Raw genomic sequence first — 15,908 nt, 5'->3', positions numbered from 1 at the left:
TCCACTTCTAGACAGTGAGCTTCCTAATAGATTTCTTATACGACCGGTCGGAGGCAGAAGTGCAGCTTCAACTTGTCAATCCGAAGGACTAAGTCGGTTACACTCTTTATTTCATCTTCTCATCTCTCCCGTAAAGAAATCCCAAGCATAGACCTCATGGTTTGTTGAGCGACCGAGTTCAATGATGACAAGAGTAATAGACCACGTTTCTGTGCTGTAAGTCATCACTGGTAACACATGTGTATATTCGACGAGAAGACGTCGTAGTTTACCGAATGCTTCCCGGTTTTTACACAACAGAATAAGTAGATATTTAGCAGTACGTATAGAACAAACTTAGCTCTCGTGTTATGTTACCGGTTCTGGTTAGAAGCGCCCTGCATTCAGCTTCTAACCTTAACAAGGTCATATGACAGCCCATCTGCTACGCTTACGATTCCGCGGTCTCAACTCCAGAACAATAGGGTCCCAGCAGCCATCACCTCCGCACGCTATGTGGTCTGTCAAGTGCTACTTCAGATTTTCGAATGCTTCTGTTTGTCTATGTAACTTTTTATTCATGATTTGATTTCGGCTTCGGATTTGGGCTTTTTGAGTGACTGAGGTTGTCAAAGGGTCTATGTGAAAGGTCACGTTGCGTCTACATATGGTCCCAGACCATCAATACGTATAGTGTTTTTAATAATTATTTGATATTTCGAATTATAATGTTAATAATTCTCATTCTAACTACGATGTACTACACTAGGGTCAAATTGCGTGAGCCACGTGCAGCTTTTTGAACAATTATTCTTGGCTCCGATTGATTGTCGATTTATTTCAATATTTAAGTTTATATAACATATGTCTGCTAATGAGAAATCAAAACAACTTAGCGAAATCCAAACACCGATCATAATTAACTAACCGGCATCCTAAGTATTATTTGGACTGCTGTCATATACGTTAGCCATTGTATATAACTTCAAACATAATTTTTTTCCTTTAATATAATTTCAGTAAAAATAAATATGGGTATAAAAATATTCGTTTGCGTGTTTTAATGCGTATTAAATTGCGGCTCGAAAAATTTCAAATTTCGAACTATGGCTCGTGCTATCGAGGAGCTTGGCCACCACTGTACTATGCTATCCGACAGTGTCACAAAACACGATGTGATAATCAATATTTAATTTAAAGGCTTGTTTTATGAAAATTGAATGCGGCATATGAAATCACACATTTTCTTCTAGGATATATATAACTGTTAATGTGTATGTAATTATGTTTTAATACTATGCTACATATGGCCAGGGGATACACACATATATATAAGATACTGTTAAAAGGTATTTCATTTAGGCCGTTTGAGAAGTCGTGTCCATTTTTATACGTAAAAATTATATTGTATTTATAATATCCCACTAAGTTCCAGTGAATTATATATGTAGAATTTATTTCTATTCAAGAGACTTCAAGTAGACAAGTCATTTAGCAAGTAGAGACCATTTCTATTTTACTGTGAATAAAATAGATCAAACGCTAAGGAATTCGAGGTTTTCTTGCATTATCATCGAAATAAACATTTATTTTTATTTTTTTTATAGATCGAGAATTCAACAATTTTCTTAGAAGTGGAAAGGCAGAAGTTTTGTGTTAAAATAATAAATTAAAGTTACATGAAAGCCAAATGAATAAAAGTGAAAATGGCGGTTAAGGCATCGACATTATTATTTTAATCGTCTCTCCACCAAGAAAGTGCCTATGCTGATAAAGAGTTGTAGGCGCAGAGAGTAATGCTCGTGACATAGATAAAAGGTCGTCGGTTTAAACTTCGACCTCAACAATGTTCCTTGAAAATTGCGTAAGGAAACTTTTACTCACTAACATTACCCAGCTTCAAAACATATTTCTAGTTTTTTTTGTTACTTATATTAGCTGTTAGAGCAATGATTTGTAAATATAATAAAATAATAGAAATTAACATAATGTTTCGATGATTTTTAATATAATATTTTAATAATGAAATAGACATTCGGGATTTGTGAAATTTAAAACAAATTATGAACTCCGAGATTTGCTGAATATTTATAATGCACAGTGATACTCTCAAGGACAAAACAGTGCTAATAATGCTAGCCACTTGATTACTTTAATCTTTTAAACACGCATACGCAATAATAAGTCCAACTCTTCGCTATGTATAGAACAGAAGAGAAAGAAAAAAAAGAGAGAATTGCTCTAATTATTGTATTACAGACGATTGTAAAAGTTCGCCAAGTTGAAACATTCATTATACTATTCGGTGAATAAATGGCCCTGTAGTTTTGTCAAAATATTCGTGACTTACAAAACAATTCCACCTAATATTTTCAAACGCCGTGCCGTCCTGAGACTGAGACAAGCGCTTGAATCTCTGAATACAGTGAGACAAGCTACGTATAAAACAATCGCAGACATTCGGAAGACTACCAGTCTTCTAGGATATTAGGTCAGCACGAATATCATAGGGGACACCATCACAGATTATATTAGATAGAAGCGTTGTTGGAGTGTTTCTTCCGCCACTTCTTTCTTCGTCCGCTGATGCTTTCGGAAATGAAAAGTCGTGGTTCGGCCCTCTTTGAGTGACAGCCTATGCCGAGATTCCTTTGCAGGGGTCACTCCACGGAGCGATCTCAGTGCTAGCGATCTCCCAATTTGATAATATAGTAAAATATTGCGGTCCGAGCCGCGACTATCGCCAAAGCTCTCAGGTTTTGCTACCTATAAAATATGCTTAATATAAACGTCAACCGTGTCCTGCTTCCGCGAACCCTAGGAAACTAAAAATGCCATTTGGGCTGCTGTGTAGTCATGATAAAAAAATTAATACATGCATTCTGTAATACCATTCCGTATGGAACGGTCATGCGTTTTACTACACACAACATTGTTCTATTTTATAATTTTCATAAATAAACTCGTCTGAACTTGTTATAGACTCTTCTCAGATCAGCACGTTACGCGTGTAATAATGTAACTATAGAGAGCTTATTTTTTGGTTACTTTTGAATTAGGGTGATGTGATGATCCATTCGAAAAAACTGAAATCGCACTGCTAGTAGCTAACTAGTGTCGACGAAAGTATTTGGTAGGTGTGTAATTTTGGAACGCTGGTTTACGACACATGTTCACGTTTAAGAACGAGTTTAGCTGTTGCACTTTCAACTGTTTCATTAAGAGAACTAGCTCTCAAATAATCTCTGTGAAGCTCTAGGAAAAAGGCTGTTCTCTCGTGTTAACCATTAAAACAATTCGATTTTGTTTATATAGATATAGTGGCGTCCTATTTTGATTTTGATTGATTGGCTGAACAGTCATCCCGTGTCTTCCAATAAAAACTTACTTGGACAAAAAACAAATGCAGCCGAGGTAAACAACAGGTAATGAATTACGTGTTCTACAAAGTGCTTTTGAAGAACACGTAATTCAGACGATTTCTATTTAATATCACGAATTAAAATATGATTGAAAAGAATGGGATGTTTACATCAATATTCACTAATTAAATGTACAAATGATACAATGGTTTTTAACTGAAAGTTTTTATTTTAATATCTATTTTACTTAAGTAACAAAGTAGAAAAAATGAAAGGCTACAATGTAATAAGTACACTGTTTGGCAAATACAATTATTTCAGTATTATAAGTAAGGTAATTAGAAATAATGTAATACTAACGGCTTTGTTTCGATATGGACTGTTCGTAGTGAGATTCAATTTTGTTTTATTTTAAATACAGAACAATTAATAAACTTACACAATAGATTCATTATCAGAATCGTAAATTTTACGTAAATCCACCACAGTTAGAATTTCAATCAGAATAACAATTTATTCTTTTTTATTTTTACACTCAAACTTATTTTATGCGGTGGGCAAAGATCGCATAAAAGAGAAAAATATGTATTTTATTAATATTTTCATTGACCGCACAAAAAAACTCACAAATAAAACCGCAAAAAAATAGGTTTCAGTCTATTCATATCAACATCGTCAAATATGTGTTTGCTTGTTGTATATCCGTTCTATTTGATTGCCTGGGAGATTCTTCTTTTAGTCGCAAAAATGCGACCTTAAATGATTAATTTTCTTTAAAATAAACAATGTAGTAGTAAACAATAATAAATATAGTTATAAACAATACAGAGATATATCAACTCATATAAAATGTTTCGAAAAAAATAATTTAATAGAAATTTTTAGTTAATTGTACAGTTATACAATCTAAAACGAGGTGTACAAGAGTATATGAGAAAGTGTCTCGTGGATTCCGCTTGCTGTAATGGTAGGGAAGATCATTTTTTCTAACAGTCCTTGGTTGGCTATGTAACATACACTTGGCAGAAGCAACATAAGTTTCCCTAAGCGATTCGAGTCCTTGTTAGAGCAGTGAGTTTGTAGAGTCATCAAAGTTTGACCTTGCAGTTTTTCAATGTGGTTCGGTGCAGGACAGTCCAAGGTATCTGCGAAATGTTAATTGTTAAAAATCTCGTCATAATTCAAACGGTAAGTTACATCTTTGTTATTATGTTATGAAATGATTTAATATGCATTGTAAGAAGTAATAAGAACAACATATATATTTTACTAAAAGTAAAAAAGTGACCGACATAGCCCAGTGAATTGACAGATTGAAGTCGTATTGTGGAGGTTCCATAAAGCACAAAACAAATGGCTACTGGGGCCTTAATGTTCTTGAATAAATACCACAGACCATCAAGCACAGCGTGGGACGTACGCCCATGAGGTGTACAGAAGATATTTTTCAGGTTTGAAAACATTGGATGCAGTTCTTTTCTTGTAGGAGACTTATGTTTAGAGTGGAACTCTTATAGCTAATAAGATGGTGATGATTCTACCGACACTATATTATTAATAAGAAGTAACAATGTAGTTTCGGTAGGCTTGAACAAACGAAAGTATCCGTTGAGACATTGACCAAACTCATTATTTTTGGGTACAGAATAGTTCGTTCGTGTGAAGTATGCAGTAAGCTGTAGTAAAACAGCATTATAGGACTTAGACTTATGTTCGTAGTTGTGCAGCGGGGGCTCTCGTTCCCCTATCTTATTTATAGGACAGAGACGTTATTATCTTTTAATGATTCACTTTCTTTTCTTTTTTATTTCCATGCTCTTCTGTCATACTTCACATGATCTATCTTCTATTTACATTCTACAATTTCTATCTTTTTTTTCTTACTACCGTTCATTCATCGCCTCACTTCCTTCGCGTCGTTCCTTACTATCACATCTTTTGGTTATCACATTATTTTTACTTTATCTTATCTTTTATTTTACATTTTATGTTTTGGTTATTTTAAATTTTATCAAAGATAAAAAAATACCACACTGCAGTCGCCAACCCGCCTGCCAAGCATGGTAATTATGGTATATCTTCCATAGATATTATTAGGAAAAGCCTATGTGTAGCAGTGGACGGGCTAAAACGGCCAAGAATGCTATAAATCAAATTTTTCGTTAATAGAATGTCAATTGATTCAGTGACGGGATAAGTCAACCGATTTGATTTATTAATAACAAAACAAACTTAGGCCGACAGACAATGATGTCGTTTTTTAAAGTGAACGTTAGGTTCGTTCACTTTAAGGAGTGATTGGTTAGAGGTGTTACAGCTTTGAAGGGGTGAATGTATAGCTCATTGTTGTTAATTAATGTATGGTACACTATATCCAATATAATAAGAAAATAAAATTAATTTTCTTTACAGGCTTTGTATTGATAGAATTATTGGCTTGTTGCATTTCAATAGAAAAAATACATATTTCAGAAGATTGAAAATACAATAAAGCTTTTACATTTATAAACAAATACCCTGTAAATGTGTCTTAGTATATGCGATGTGTTTATATATTGATTTTAAAAATAATACCTGTTCTAAACAGAAGCGCCGATTTTAGGCAGCCGAACTCTATATTGTCCAAATGATTTTTACTTATTTTTTTGACGAGCGATATTAAGCTTTTAAATTCTTCTTTCACTTGAGGTTGTTTCCGTATTAGTTCCGATGTCAAAAAATCTGTAAGTAATATATATAGCACTTGGTACTTTATAACCGTTTCGAATGACCTAAAGTTTAACTTTAAGCAATGGTGTAACACTAAAATAATTTCATTGGTTTGATTGTAAAGTAAATAGTGATTCATCACTGAATTACAGAGATATTTCTGTACATTCCGGAGGGTTTATTTCGCCTGGTCAATGTGAACACGGCTTTCGCATTTACTATGATTTAAGTAGTCATTGTATAAGTGACAACAACGGTTCACTTTTTTTTAACCCGTATATATAGTGATATTACGGCGATAAGTTCCCACCCCCTTAACTCCCAAAGTAAAGTTAAAAAAACGTTCTTAGCTGACTTCTCCCAAGGGAAAGGAATACTCCTACTAAATTTCAAGTTCTTAATCCCTATGGTTTTGGAGCAATCTTGATGAATACAAAGGTCTTACATACTATACATAGGAACCTTTAAAGATATGTTTGTAAATGTAATAAAAAAGCCCCGTACCTTCTTCTTTAAAATAAAAATTGTGCTGGGCGGCTGTTAACACGTACAATTCTTTCCAGTTACTGTACAGAAGTAACATTTTCTCATCTTGCTTCATTTGATGCAGTGTTGTTACACTGTGGAGCCATTTGGCGATCGACACAAGCAATTTGGTGTTTCTGTCATATATAGTCCCGCCGTGCCATTCGCGGGTTATTGAAATGGGTGGTTTATCGTCGCAGCCTTTTGTGCTTTCTGGCTCTTGAACAGTCTTGTCCCTTTCTAATGAATATCTAAACGGATTCTCTGAGTCGCGATCGTATAAAGATTTATCCTTTGTTACAAAATTCACAGGCGGTTGGTAATTGTAAAACAATTGCATCTTCGGATCTAAGCAAAAGAGAAAAGAAATATAGTAGTTTGCTAAAGAATAATTACATTAAGTTAACTGTAATCAGCCTTTTGGCAGCTTCGCAATGCGGTAATAAGCAGCAAAGAACAGATTCGCATAATAACAAAACAATTCGCAATAAATTAATATTATTTCAATTTAATTTTACACGTTTATAGAATTAGTAACTAAAAAGATTTCTTTTACCAAATAAAATACATATATCGCCAGCATAAAAGATAACATACGTATATGGTTAGCACGTACTTAAAAACGATTATTTAAAACGAAGAAAAGAACGAAAGAGAACGAAGTAAAGAGAAAAAAGAACGTTCGTTCAAAATAAATAATAATAAAGATCAATATCATTTGTTTCAAAAACATGGTCTCTCTCGTTAGTTATTGAAATTATATAGTTAGATTAATTTTCTCCCACTCGTTCGGCGAGCTAAATGAACGCTCCCTCAACCACTTTTACGGGACGGAATATTGTAAAGTCCGTTCTTAGCCGCCTTCTACACATAAAAAGGAATATTCCTACCAAATTTTATATCATTAGGCGGCATACGTCGAAATTTCTAATAAATGTATTTATGTAGATAGATGCCGTTATTAACCATTTATACTCACCAATTCTATTGAGCGTGTCGATTGAATGGTCCTTTTTACAAGCTTCTTCAGTACTGGAGACTTCGTCTTCCTTTGCTTTGTCGGGAAGCTGCGGATCCGGCTTTCGTATGCTGTCTTGAAAAGGCTGGAATGCCTTTGGAAAACTGAGGTCCATAGCGGGTTCTGAAATGGAAAGCAAGCATTCTAGTTAGTACTTACAAGTAGACATGCAAGCGATAATTTTTAAATATATAAAAATAATTCCAAAAGAGTAATTAATATGTATTATGTCTGCTCGATATGTGTTAGGTGTTTCTGCTCGGTATGTTTATAATATATAACATACTAACCCTCATGTATCTAGATACATGAGGGTTAGTAAATAAGGATTTTTTCTTATAATAAATCCGCTTACGATTTCAACTTTGAAACAAAGTTACAAGAAAGAAATTAAATTACATGTTCTTTGAAGTGCGAGAGAACTATATACAAGAAGTTAAAGCGAATTTTAAGCAACACGTATATAAATAAATATTTTAGTATACTTACTGTTACTTTCGGCATCAAAATGCAGAAAGCTCTCGGAGCTGACGGGTGGGTAGAAAATATTTGTCGGGAAATACCCGACACTCGTCGGATAGTGAAGGCGTGTGGGAAATAGAGGGATTTTGTATGGGTTGAGTGTATTCAGCGAGCTCACGTGAGTGCTTAGAAGTGGGGCGAGTTGTACATCCGGTGATAATGCGTCGGGATATCTTAGGAACTCGTGGAAGGCGTTAGGAGTGCGTGTTTCCGAAGAGGTGACCGTATTATAGTTGGGTGAGGGAAAGCTGGACACGGCGAGGTCTGAAGGGAAGATGCTTGGGTGGCGAGCGAAATTGTAGCTCAATTTTGGCATCGTGAAATGCTGCTGATTCGCGAGCATAGGACGTCGGGCGCGTTCGTTTTGGACCGCTGAAAAGTATTTCTATATAGTAAAAATTAACCACAATGTAAATTAAAAAAATACCCCAATCTTTCAAATAAAAAAAATCGATATTTAGCATTACAATGAAAATATAATCACATTCTTAGTAAATTCCTTTAGAGTACACCATAGAAGACTTGTACATCTAAGCGTTATTTGGTATTAAAAAGTTATACCAATCCGACGGTCTATTCGTCTTATGTTTTCTGACTGAAAATGCGATCATTTTACGCTAATACATCTCGAATAAATTATTTTTTCTTAGTCGACTTTACACATAACTTTTTGTAGTACGAAGTTTGTCTCGACTCCAAGTAATGAATAACAACAATTGTATAAATTTAAATTTCAGCTTATCATTTTAAAACAACATCGAAGACGTTCATTGAAAAACGTATAATATAAAAAAAGTTTATAATATGCCCTGTTTACATCTATTAAGCAACTCAAAATCACTAGACGGATTTCACCAACTATCTAAAACGAACCATTATTTTTAAAAAATTGCCAAGAGGAAGACCGATATGTAGGTTATCGAAGCTGATGATTTCTGTCAAATTAGATGTCTAAAGAGCCCCTGGACGCATACTGACTGATCATACTGAATCTACATCTATAGCATACTGGATCTGAGTTCGCACCGATCTAGACACGTATAAAATGATACGACGTCATACATGAGTCCAACAATCGAAAATTAGAGAGACGAGGTCACGATACTACATATAAAGAAGAACGACGCTTATAGAAGAAGCAAAAAAATACCAAACAGTAGACGTCAACTACTGGACATAGATTTTCCCCATAGTTTTCCACAGTCAGTTCGAAGCATTCCGAATTTTCCGAGGACCTGTACAAGATCATCTGTCTAACTTGTAATGAAATTGTATCATTAAATTATTTGAAATCGTTTTATAGATAAAAATTCTATTTATATCGATTTTAACCGTTACTTTATTACAAATAAATTTAATGTTAAAGACAATGTCTCATGGGATGTTAAAACGTTTTTCATTTGAATTTGAATTTTTGCAACTTGAAGTAAAATTCTAAAGAATTTATATAGTAAACACGTTTAAAGTTGTTTAATTTATAATAATGCGCACATGTGCGGAAGTGACTAAACGTTGGTCCTTTTCTTACTTAGGATGGACTTTCGTAAGGTAACGCCTGATTCCATTAAATAATTTATAATAATTACGAAAACTTGACAAATCATTATTCAATTTTTTATATAGAACATATTTATGGCTACTGGTAAAAGGTTAGTACTATTTCTTTAGCGTTACTCTCATTATATTTAACAGTTAATCCAAAGAGAGAGACGAACTTGGTAATGTCATTGAAACACGCTAGATGCTGGTCGATTCCTACCGGTTCTATTGGAGGTTAATAGGGGAGGCCTATGTGCAGCAGCGGAAGTCCTATGACTGATGTGATGATAAATCAAAAGGTAGAAAATAATTATGGTGCAGAACTAGCAAATAAAAACAAAACAAACTATCAATTATTATCGTACGTTGCCATTCGAAATATTTGCTCATGAAATTTGACCCTTTTTAAAACGGTATCATTGTGATATTAATTTACCGAGCGGCGGTTGACGTAAGACCTAACACGTCGCGGCCCCTAAAGCGAGTGTCGTGCAAACATGTCTATCGCGGAGCCCTGCGATCCCGACCATACCATGTAAATACTCGCCGCCATTGCCGTTGACAGCTCTCTCTGTATATTAAATGTACAAACGCAAATTTTTCAGAACTTTCGATAATTATTTCGTAAATCAGTTACTTTCATTATACGATTATTTCAACCTTTTAACACAAAAGTCATAATAAAGATGCTTTAAAAATAAACTCTCGTGTACGAGTAATGCCTCTGAATAATTATGCACTAAATAAAAAAAATATCAGAATAAAACTACAAAAAATTCCAATGTGAAAGATTTTTAAGTTATAACAAAGTCTGATTAATTGCTTGATTACTGTATTTAAGATATTTGTGAAAGGAATTACGAAAAAATAATTTCATTAGGTTTGCTTTGGTTTCTTCTATGAGGAGTTGGAACAATCGTTCATTTTTAGTTAAACTCAACTGTTATATTAACGTTAGTTGAGAATTAAATTGAGTTTTCCTATAGTGGCAACCTTCAATTTAAAGTTGCGACGGTTAAAAACGCGCCCTCATCTGAGACCTCTTCTACTCTCCACAAAAATTTAGACGAGATTTTTTTGTAGTCAAATTTGATCATTTGAGGATTTTTTGGAAATATTTATAAACAAAGTTGGTTATAAATCTACATACTTAAAATATAGGAGATTTCAACCTATTGACTCTTCACGATATCTATAACATAAAGGATTAGAAACTTGAAATTTAGTATGAATATCAAAGATAAGCTCATTACAAAAATACATATTGTCAATCTATTACTCTATTTAGTGTAAGTTAATTTAACTTGGACGGAATATTTTTTTGTCATGTAAAAATGCCTAAAAATACTTTTTATAAAATTACAAACATTAAAGGCAGCGTGAGCCTCGCGATGCTAGCGGGAAATAGATACTATTTTTATATGTATGTACAAAGAGGTTGGAGTGATAAAGACAAATCTTTACCTTCTTATTCTTCTGCCTGATGTGCCAAATAAATTATACGTTACGTTATTATAAATAATTAAAATAACAAAAATTTTTTAACGGAAAGAAAATAAATTAAAAAGTTCAAATTTTTTCCTAAACGATCGCATGTCGATTGATTTCATTATTATAAGCGAAAACAGTACGCTCCCTTCGTTATTATAAAATATTGAACAACAAACAAGTCAAAAATTTTAACCTTCCCCAAGCGTTTTAACCTAACGCAAAAGCTCAAGGGTTGTTACCGTACACCGCAATATGTCGTCGTGCGAACAAGCAGCTTGCGCCGTACAGTCGCGTTCACAAACACGCCATTCACACTTCTCCGTGCGACTGTACCGGAGAACAGATGAAAAACCACGCGCCACTCCCACGATTTTTATCAATCGCCACTTACTGACACTCATGTACCGCAAATACTTCAGATGTCGACTAATGGAAAAGACATGCTGCGGAGGAGCAGCCTGGATAAATACTTTATTGAGACGAGTGCTTGAGCATCCGTCGACGATTTTCACCGCGCCATTTCTCGCACGTAATGGTTTTAGTTGCCGAGATTATTTCCAGGCGATTTATGATAAATAAGCACAATATATAGTTTAATACTTTAAAAATATGCTAATTGAACATTTTTTAGCCTCTAAAATTAAATGTTACAATACTGACTACTACTTTATTTTTATTTGTATAAAAAAATTCGAACATATTTTTGTATGTATTTATTCATATGTGTGTAACATAATCTTCGTTTCAGCTGTAGGACATCTATCGGTAGTAGATATGTCTCTCCTATAGATTTTCATTTGGAAGAGATATGAACCGGAATAATTGGTTTCCATCCAATGTCCTCTGACGACTGCAAGGTCTGACTACCTTATGGGTGGACGTCTTACGCTGCTCTTGCCGGTCCGTTGTCTCCACTTGCAATTCAGTTGTTTAGCACAACTGAATAGCAAGTGTGTGGGTTACTTTTCTTCGTTTACCGATGTTCGTATTCCCGATTATTAGAAAGATATTTGAGTTTCAGTATACATATTTATGGATATACTTAAGTGTACTTACTCCAGTATACTTTACTTTGAAATTTTTCTTTTATATTATGTATAAGCCTCAAGTTGCAATTTCCGTTACTTCTATATTCGTACAAAGGCAGTCTAGAAGAGATTGCTTTTAATTTTAAAAATAATAAATAAAATATAACAACGACTACCCAGTCGTTGTTATATTTTATTTATTATTTTTATTTATTATGTGTGACCTATTATATTTATTTATTTTTGTTATGGTGTGTAATAACATAAAATGTAGAATATAAGACAACCAATATAAAACTTTATTTTTTTTTGTAAATAGATGTTGTTAAACTATTGATTATACATAACTACAAAACCTCGCGAAACAGAGTAAAGGCAAAAATAAAATAGATTTAAAATAAAGTTGACGATCAATAAAAGATATCTTGAAAGTTCTAATGTTAAATAAAGGATAATATTTTTATCTTTAATTTTAGTTTTAAAAAAGCATACATTGCTTATTTTTAATTTGTATGCCTTATTCAGTTCTAGTAAGTTACACGCAAGTGTTGCATTATTTTTATTAAATAATGTTCAATTAGGGTTTAAGTTTGGTGAATTTAATATTTTTATATAAAAATAATTAATTTGATAATATGTAATTAGTACATTTTTAACAGAACCTTCACTTTTAAATTAAAAATGTATTTTAAATTTGGAATAACTTCGCGATCGGAACAAATATCTTTATGGTGAGTCTATTTTATTTATTACTTACCATCCTTTTTCATATTGACGCGCAGGCACTTGGAGAAACGACAAGCTTGGCATTGGTTCCTGCGGCTCACGTCGACCACACATCGTCCGCCATCTTTACACACATAGTCTAGATTCCTGTGAACCAATAAAATTATATTTATAAACTTTCAATACCTTTTTTCCAGAGTATTCAATTTTTGTAAATGCATTGGCAACGTCTATTATTTGATAGAAAAAATCGAGTTATCAAAATGACGTCTGGTATCCATATAGATAAAAGTAAATTAACGTTAAAAAAAAAGTAAAACCGTAATTTTTTTTCGTATACAAACCCTAAAATAAATTAATGTACCAAGCATCCTAACTGCCAAACTTTTTACGTCAGTGAAGATATTATTCATAAAGATATAATATTTGTGCTATCCGATATAAAAATATATTTGCCAGTAACCGAACAAATGAATGAATTGATCAATCTGTGATACCTTTTAGACTGTAGCAGGCTGATAACCTTTGACAGTACGATGTCTTTTGGAAATCTAGTTTTCCGATATAAAAATCAAGATGTATCAGTAATTGAAAACCTTTGTTTAGAAAGTTTTAAAATATAAAACCTAAATCCAAGCAGTGATAGCCTAGCTGTAGAGGACTGAGACCAGCGATCGTAAGTCGCGGATTTAATTTCTGGATTACAATCTTATAATTAAAATTTTGCGCGTTAATTAGATAGGATTGCCATTGCTCACAAACTAGTTTTCAGAGGATTGGTAGCAGCGACCTTTGTGTACCGTAATACTACACTGCGATCGCCACTCCATCTGCTATATATAGCGATTATGTTTTATCTCCCCATAGATATCTTTGGGAGAGGACTATCCATTGCAGTGGGCATTAATGGGCTGAAACGTCGTAATTTAAGTTTAAAAGTAAAATTTATCTAGATTAGGCACTGAAAAGTGAACGAAAATTGAAATCACTTAAATATTAAAAAAAAATTGATTTGTTAATCGTTGTTAAGACACGCCGACACGCGAAATACCAATAACTGCCTATATTGAGCTAGAAGTATGTTAACGCTAAGTTTTAATCTTTACTAGTAGTCAAAAAATATAAACTTCCATAGACAAAACTATTTCAAATAAATTCAACCCTAAATATTTTGCAAACTTAAACCAGAAATATTCGACGGAATTTATGACCGGCCGCCTAGTTCCTAAGTCACTTACGCATTCAATTCATGAAGACAAACTGACGAAGACAGACAGAGTGTGTTTTCTGCGATGAGACTGAGTTTAAGGGTCTAAGGGAGGACCTCGGCTTGTCTGTCACTAGATATGTTTAGTATTCATATTTAAGAATACTCTAAAGTATTGTACATACTTTTATTAGATGTCATGTATATGTAATTGGTGTTTTAAGGTTCTAGAGTGATGACATCTTGTTAAGATTGTAGGAAGGCAGTGAATGCAGGCCGCTTTTATCCGGTGTTAATTTAAATTTATAGGGGAGTTCTGTGTTCAACATTGGCGGTACTACAGTTCGAAGGATAACGTTGATCATGAGTGCTATTTAACAATTGTTATTTTAAGGCTAACCGGATTTAATATGACATAGCGGCAAGGCAATTGTTCCAAGCTTTTTTATGAGTAAGTATGCCTTGGAACTACCTCAGGATCTATAGTGGATGCTTACGGATGTAAAGGCTGTCCTGAAAATAATTGGGACTCTTATATTTTTTTTTCAAAAATAACTGTATTGTTTTAACAAATAGTTAGCACTCTGTGTTTAGCACTAATCGGTGTAACATAATCCCTGAAGATGCCCCGTGGAGGGGTGAAATACGTGTTGAGTGATTTAACGGTGGCAGTAGTGTAATTCGCATTGGCTATATTCGAAAGTTGATGGGCGCTGTTAGCCATTTTGGCTTTTACAGCTTCACCGGACTCAGGGCTCGCGGATCCGAAATCCGCGAGCTAATAAACTAAAAAAAAAAATCTTTGCCGCATGCGCATTTATCAGCGGGCTGGCGGGTGGTGCACTTTGTTGCACGACTACGACTGCATGTGCGGAAGTGGCTAAATATTGGCAGTTTTCTGACTTAATAAATAGTTATCTGATATTAAAAAAGTGCAAATTAATTATTTTCTGATTAGGGGTTTCACAACGTTTAAATATATGTGTTAAAAAGTTAAGTATATATTATATTTATTATTATCACATTTTCTAGGACGCTCTTCCCCCCTTTTTTGGTCCCAAACGTAATAGCGCATGTTTACTTTGAAATGGAAACTGATCTTAAAGATTGACGATGGAGCGGTAATTCATTTGTTTTGTAAGTATCCTGTACGTAAGACTTACCTGCGTATGCTCCTTTTGAAGAAACCTCTGCAACCATCACAAGAGGGTACACCATAGTGTTTCCCCGACGCCTTATCTCCGCAAACTCTGCACATGCTCTCCGGCTTCCCTTCTCTCATTTCCATCATCTGGTTCACAAAATAATTTACACGTAATATGTATAATAATATGATAAAAAACTTGATTTATACACAAAGATAACTATCAGACTTTTAACACTATCGTCCACTTTAAAAGGCCTATTATTTTTATTTACGATTAATCTCTTGTTAATCATTGTAAAAGATTTTTTTTGATAAGAGCAACATCTGATTAACACTTAATACAATGTTAATTTTTATTTATAACTGATCGTCGGTTAACGGTTGATAAGTATAAAATTGAGTTTCCCGAACCTTTTTTCTTTGATCCACGAGCTTTAAAGATCTTTGTTTATCTTATCGGCCGATTAACCACAGATTATACTTTTTTTAATTTTAAATATATATATATATACTTAGAATAATAAGTTTATTTCCAAGAAGACTTCATGAGTTACTTGATTGCTATTTTAATTCTTACTTACTAATTTTATTCTAAAGTGATTTTTCTAACGACCGACTTGTTAATTATGTCCAAAATTTATTTCAATAACGCTTT

General features: G+C 33.6%; 1 protein-coding gene across 1 annotated transcript; it reads right to left on the bottom strand.

The window, feature by feature from the left end:
- Nucleotides 1–4,247: 4,247 nt before the first annotated feature.
- On the bottom strand, nucleotides 4,248–15,394 carry LOC137926460 (nuclear receptor subfamily 2 group C member 1-B-like). Its single transcript, XM_068770096.1, has 7 exons — nucleotides 15,270–15,394; nucleotides 12,931–13,046; nucleotides 8,083–8,487; nucleotides 7,555–7,716; nucleotides 6,555–6,923; nucleotides 5,916–6,062; nucleotides 4,248–4,486 (listed from the first exon to the last, which is right to left on the bottom strand). The coding sequence occupies exons 1-7, from the start codon at nucleotides 15,392–15,394 to the stop codon at nucleotides 4,248–4,250; spliced, it is 1,563 nt and encodes a 520-aa protein (XP_068626197.1).
- Nucleotides 15,395–15,908: the final 514 nt, after the last annotated feature.

This window comes from Battus philenor, unplaced genomic scaffold, assembly GCF_028537555.1.
Source record: "Battus philenor isolate CCGP_79_NKW_IND1 unplaced genomic scaffold, ilBatPhil1.0.hap1 SCAF_1, whole genome shotgun sequence".
NCBI lineage: Eukaryota > Metazoa > Arthropoda > Insecta > Lepidoptera > Papilionidae > Battus > Battus philenor.
This window is presented reverse-complemented; position numbering and strand designations above follow the sequence as displayed.

What these genes read in the sequence shown, in the direction of transcription:
- LOC137926460 (XM_068770096.1), bottom strand. Translation starts at nt 15,394, where the DNA reads ATGGAAATGAGAGAAGGGAAGCCGGAGAGCATGTGCAGAGTTTGCGGA. An exon ending in CGTCAATATGAAAAAGGATG is followed by an intron (nt 8,488 to 12,930) that starts GTAAGTAATAAA and finishes AATACTTTTCAG; the next exon opens with CGGTCCAAAACGAACGCGCC. An exon ending in GGCGCTTCTGTTTAGAACAG is followed by an intron (nt 4,487 to 5,915) that starts GTATTATTTTTA and finishes AACATTTCGCAG; the next exon opens with ATACCTTGGACTGTCCTGCA.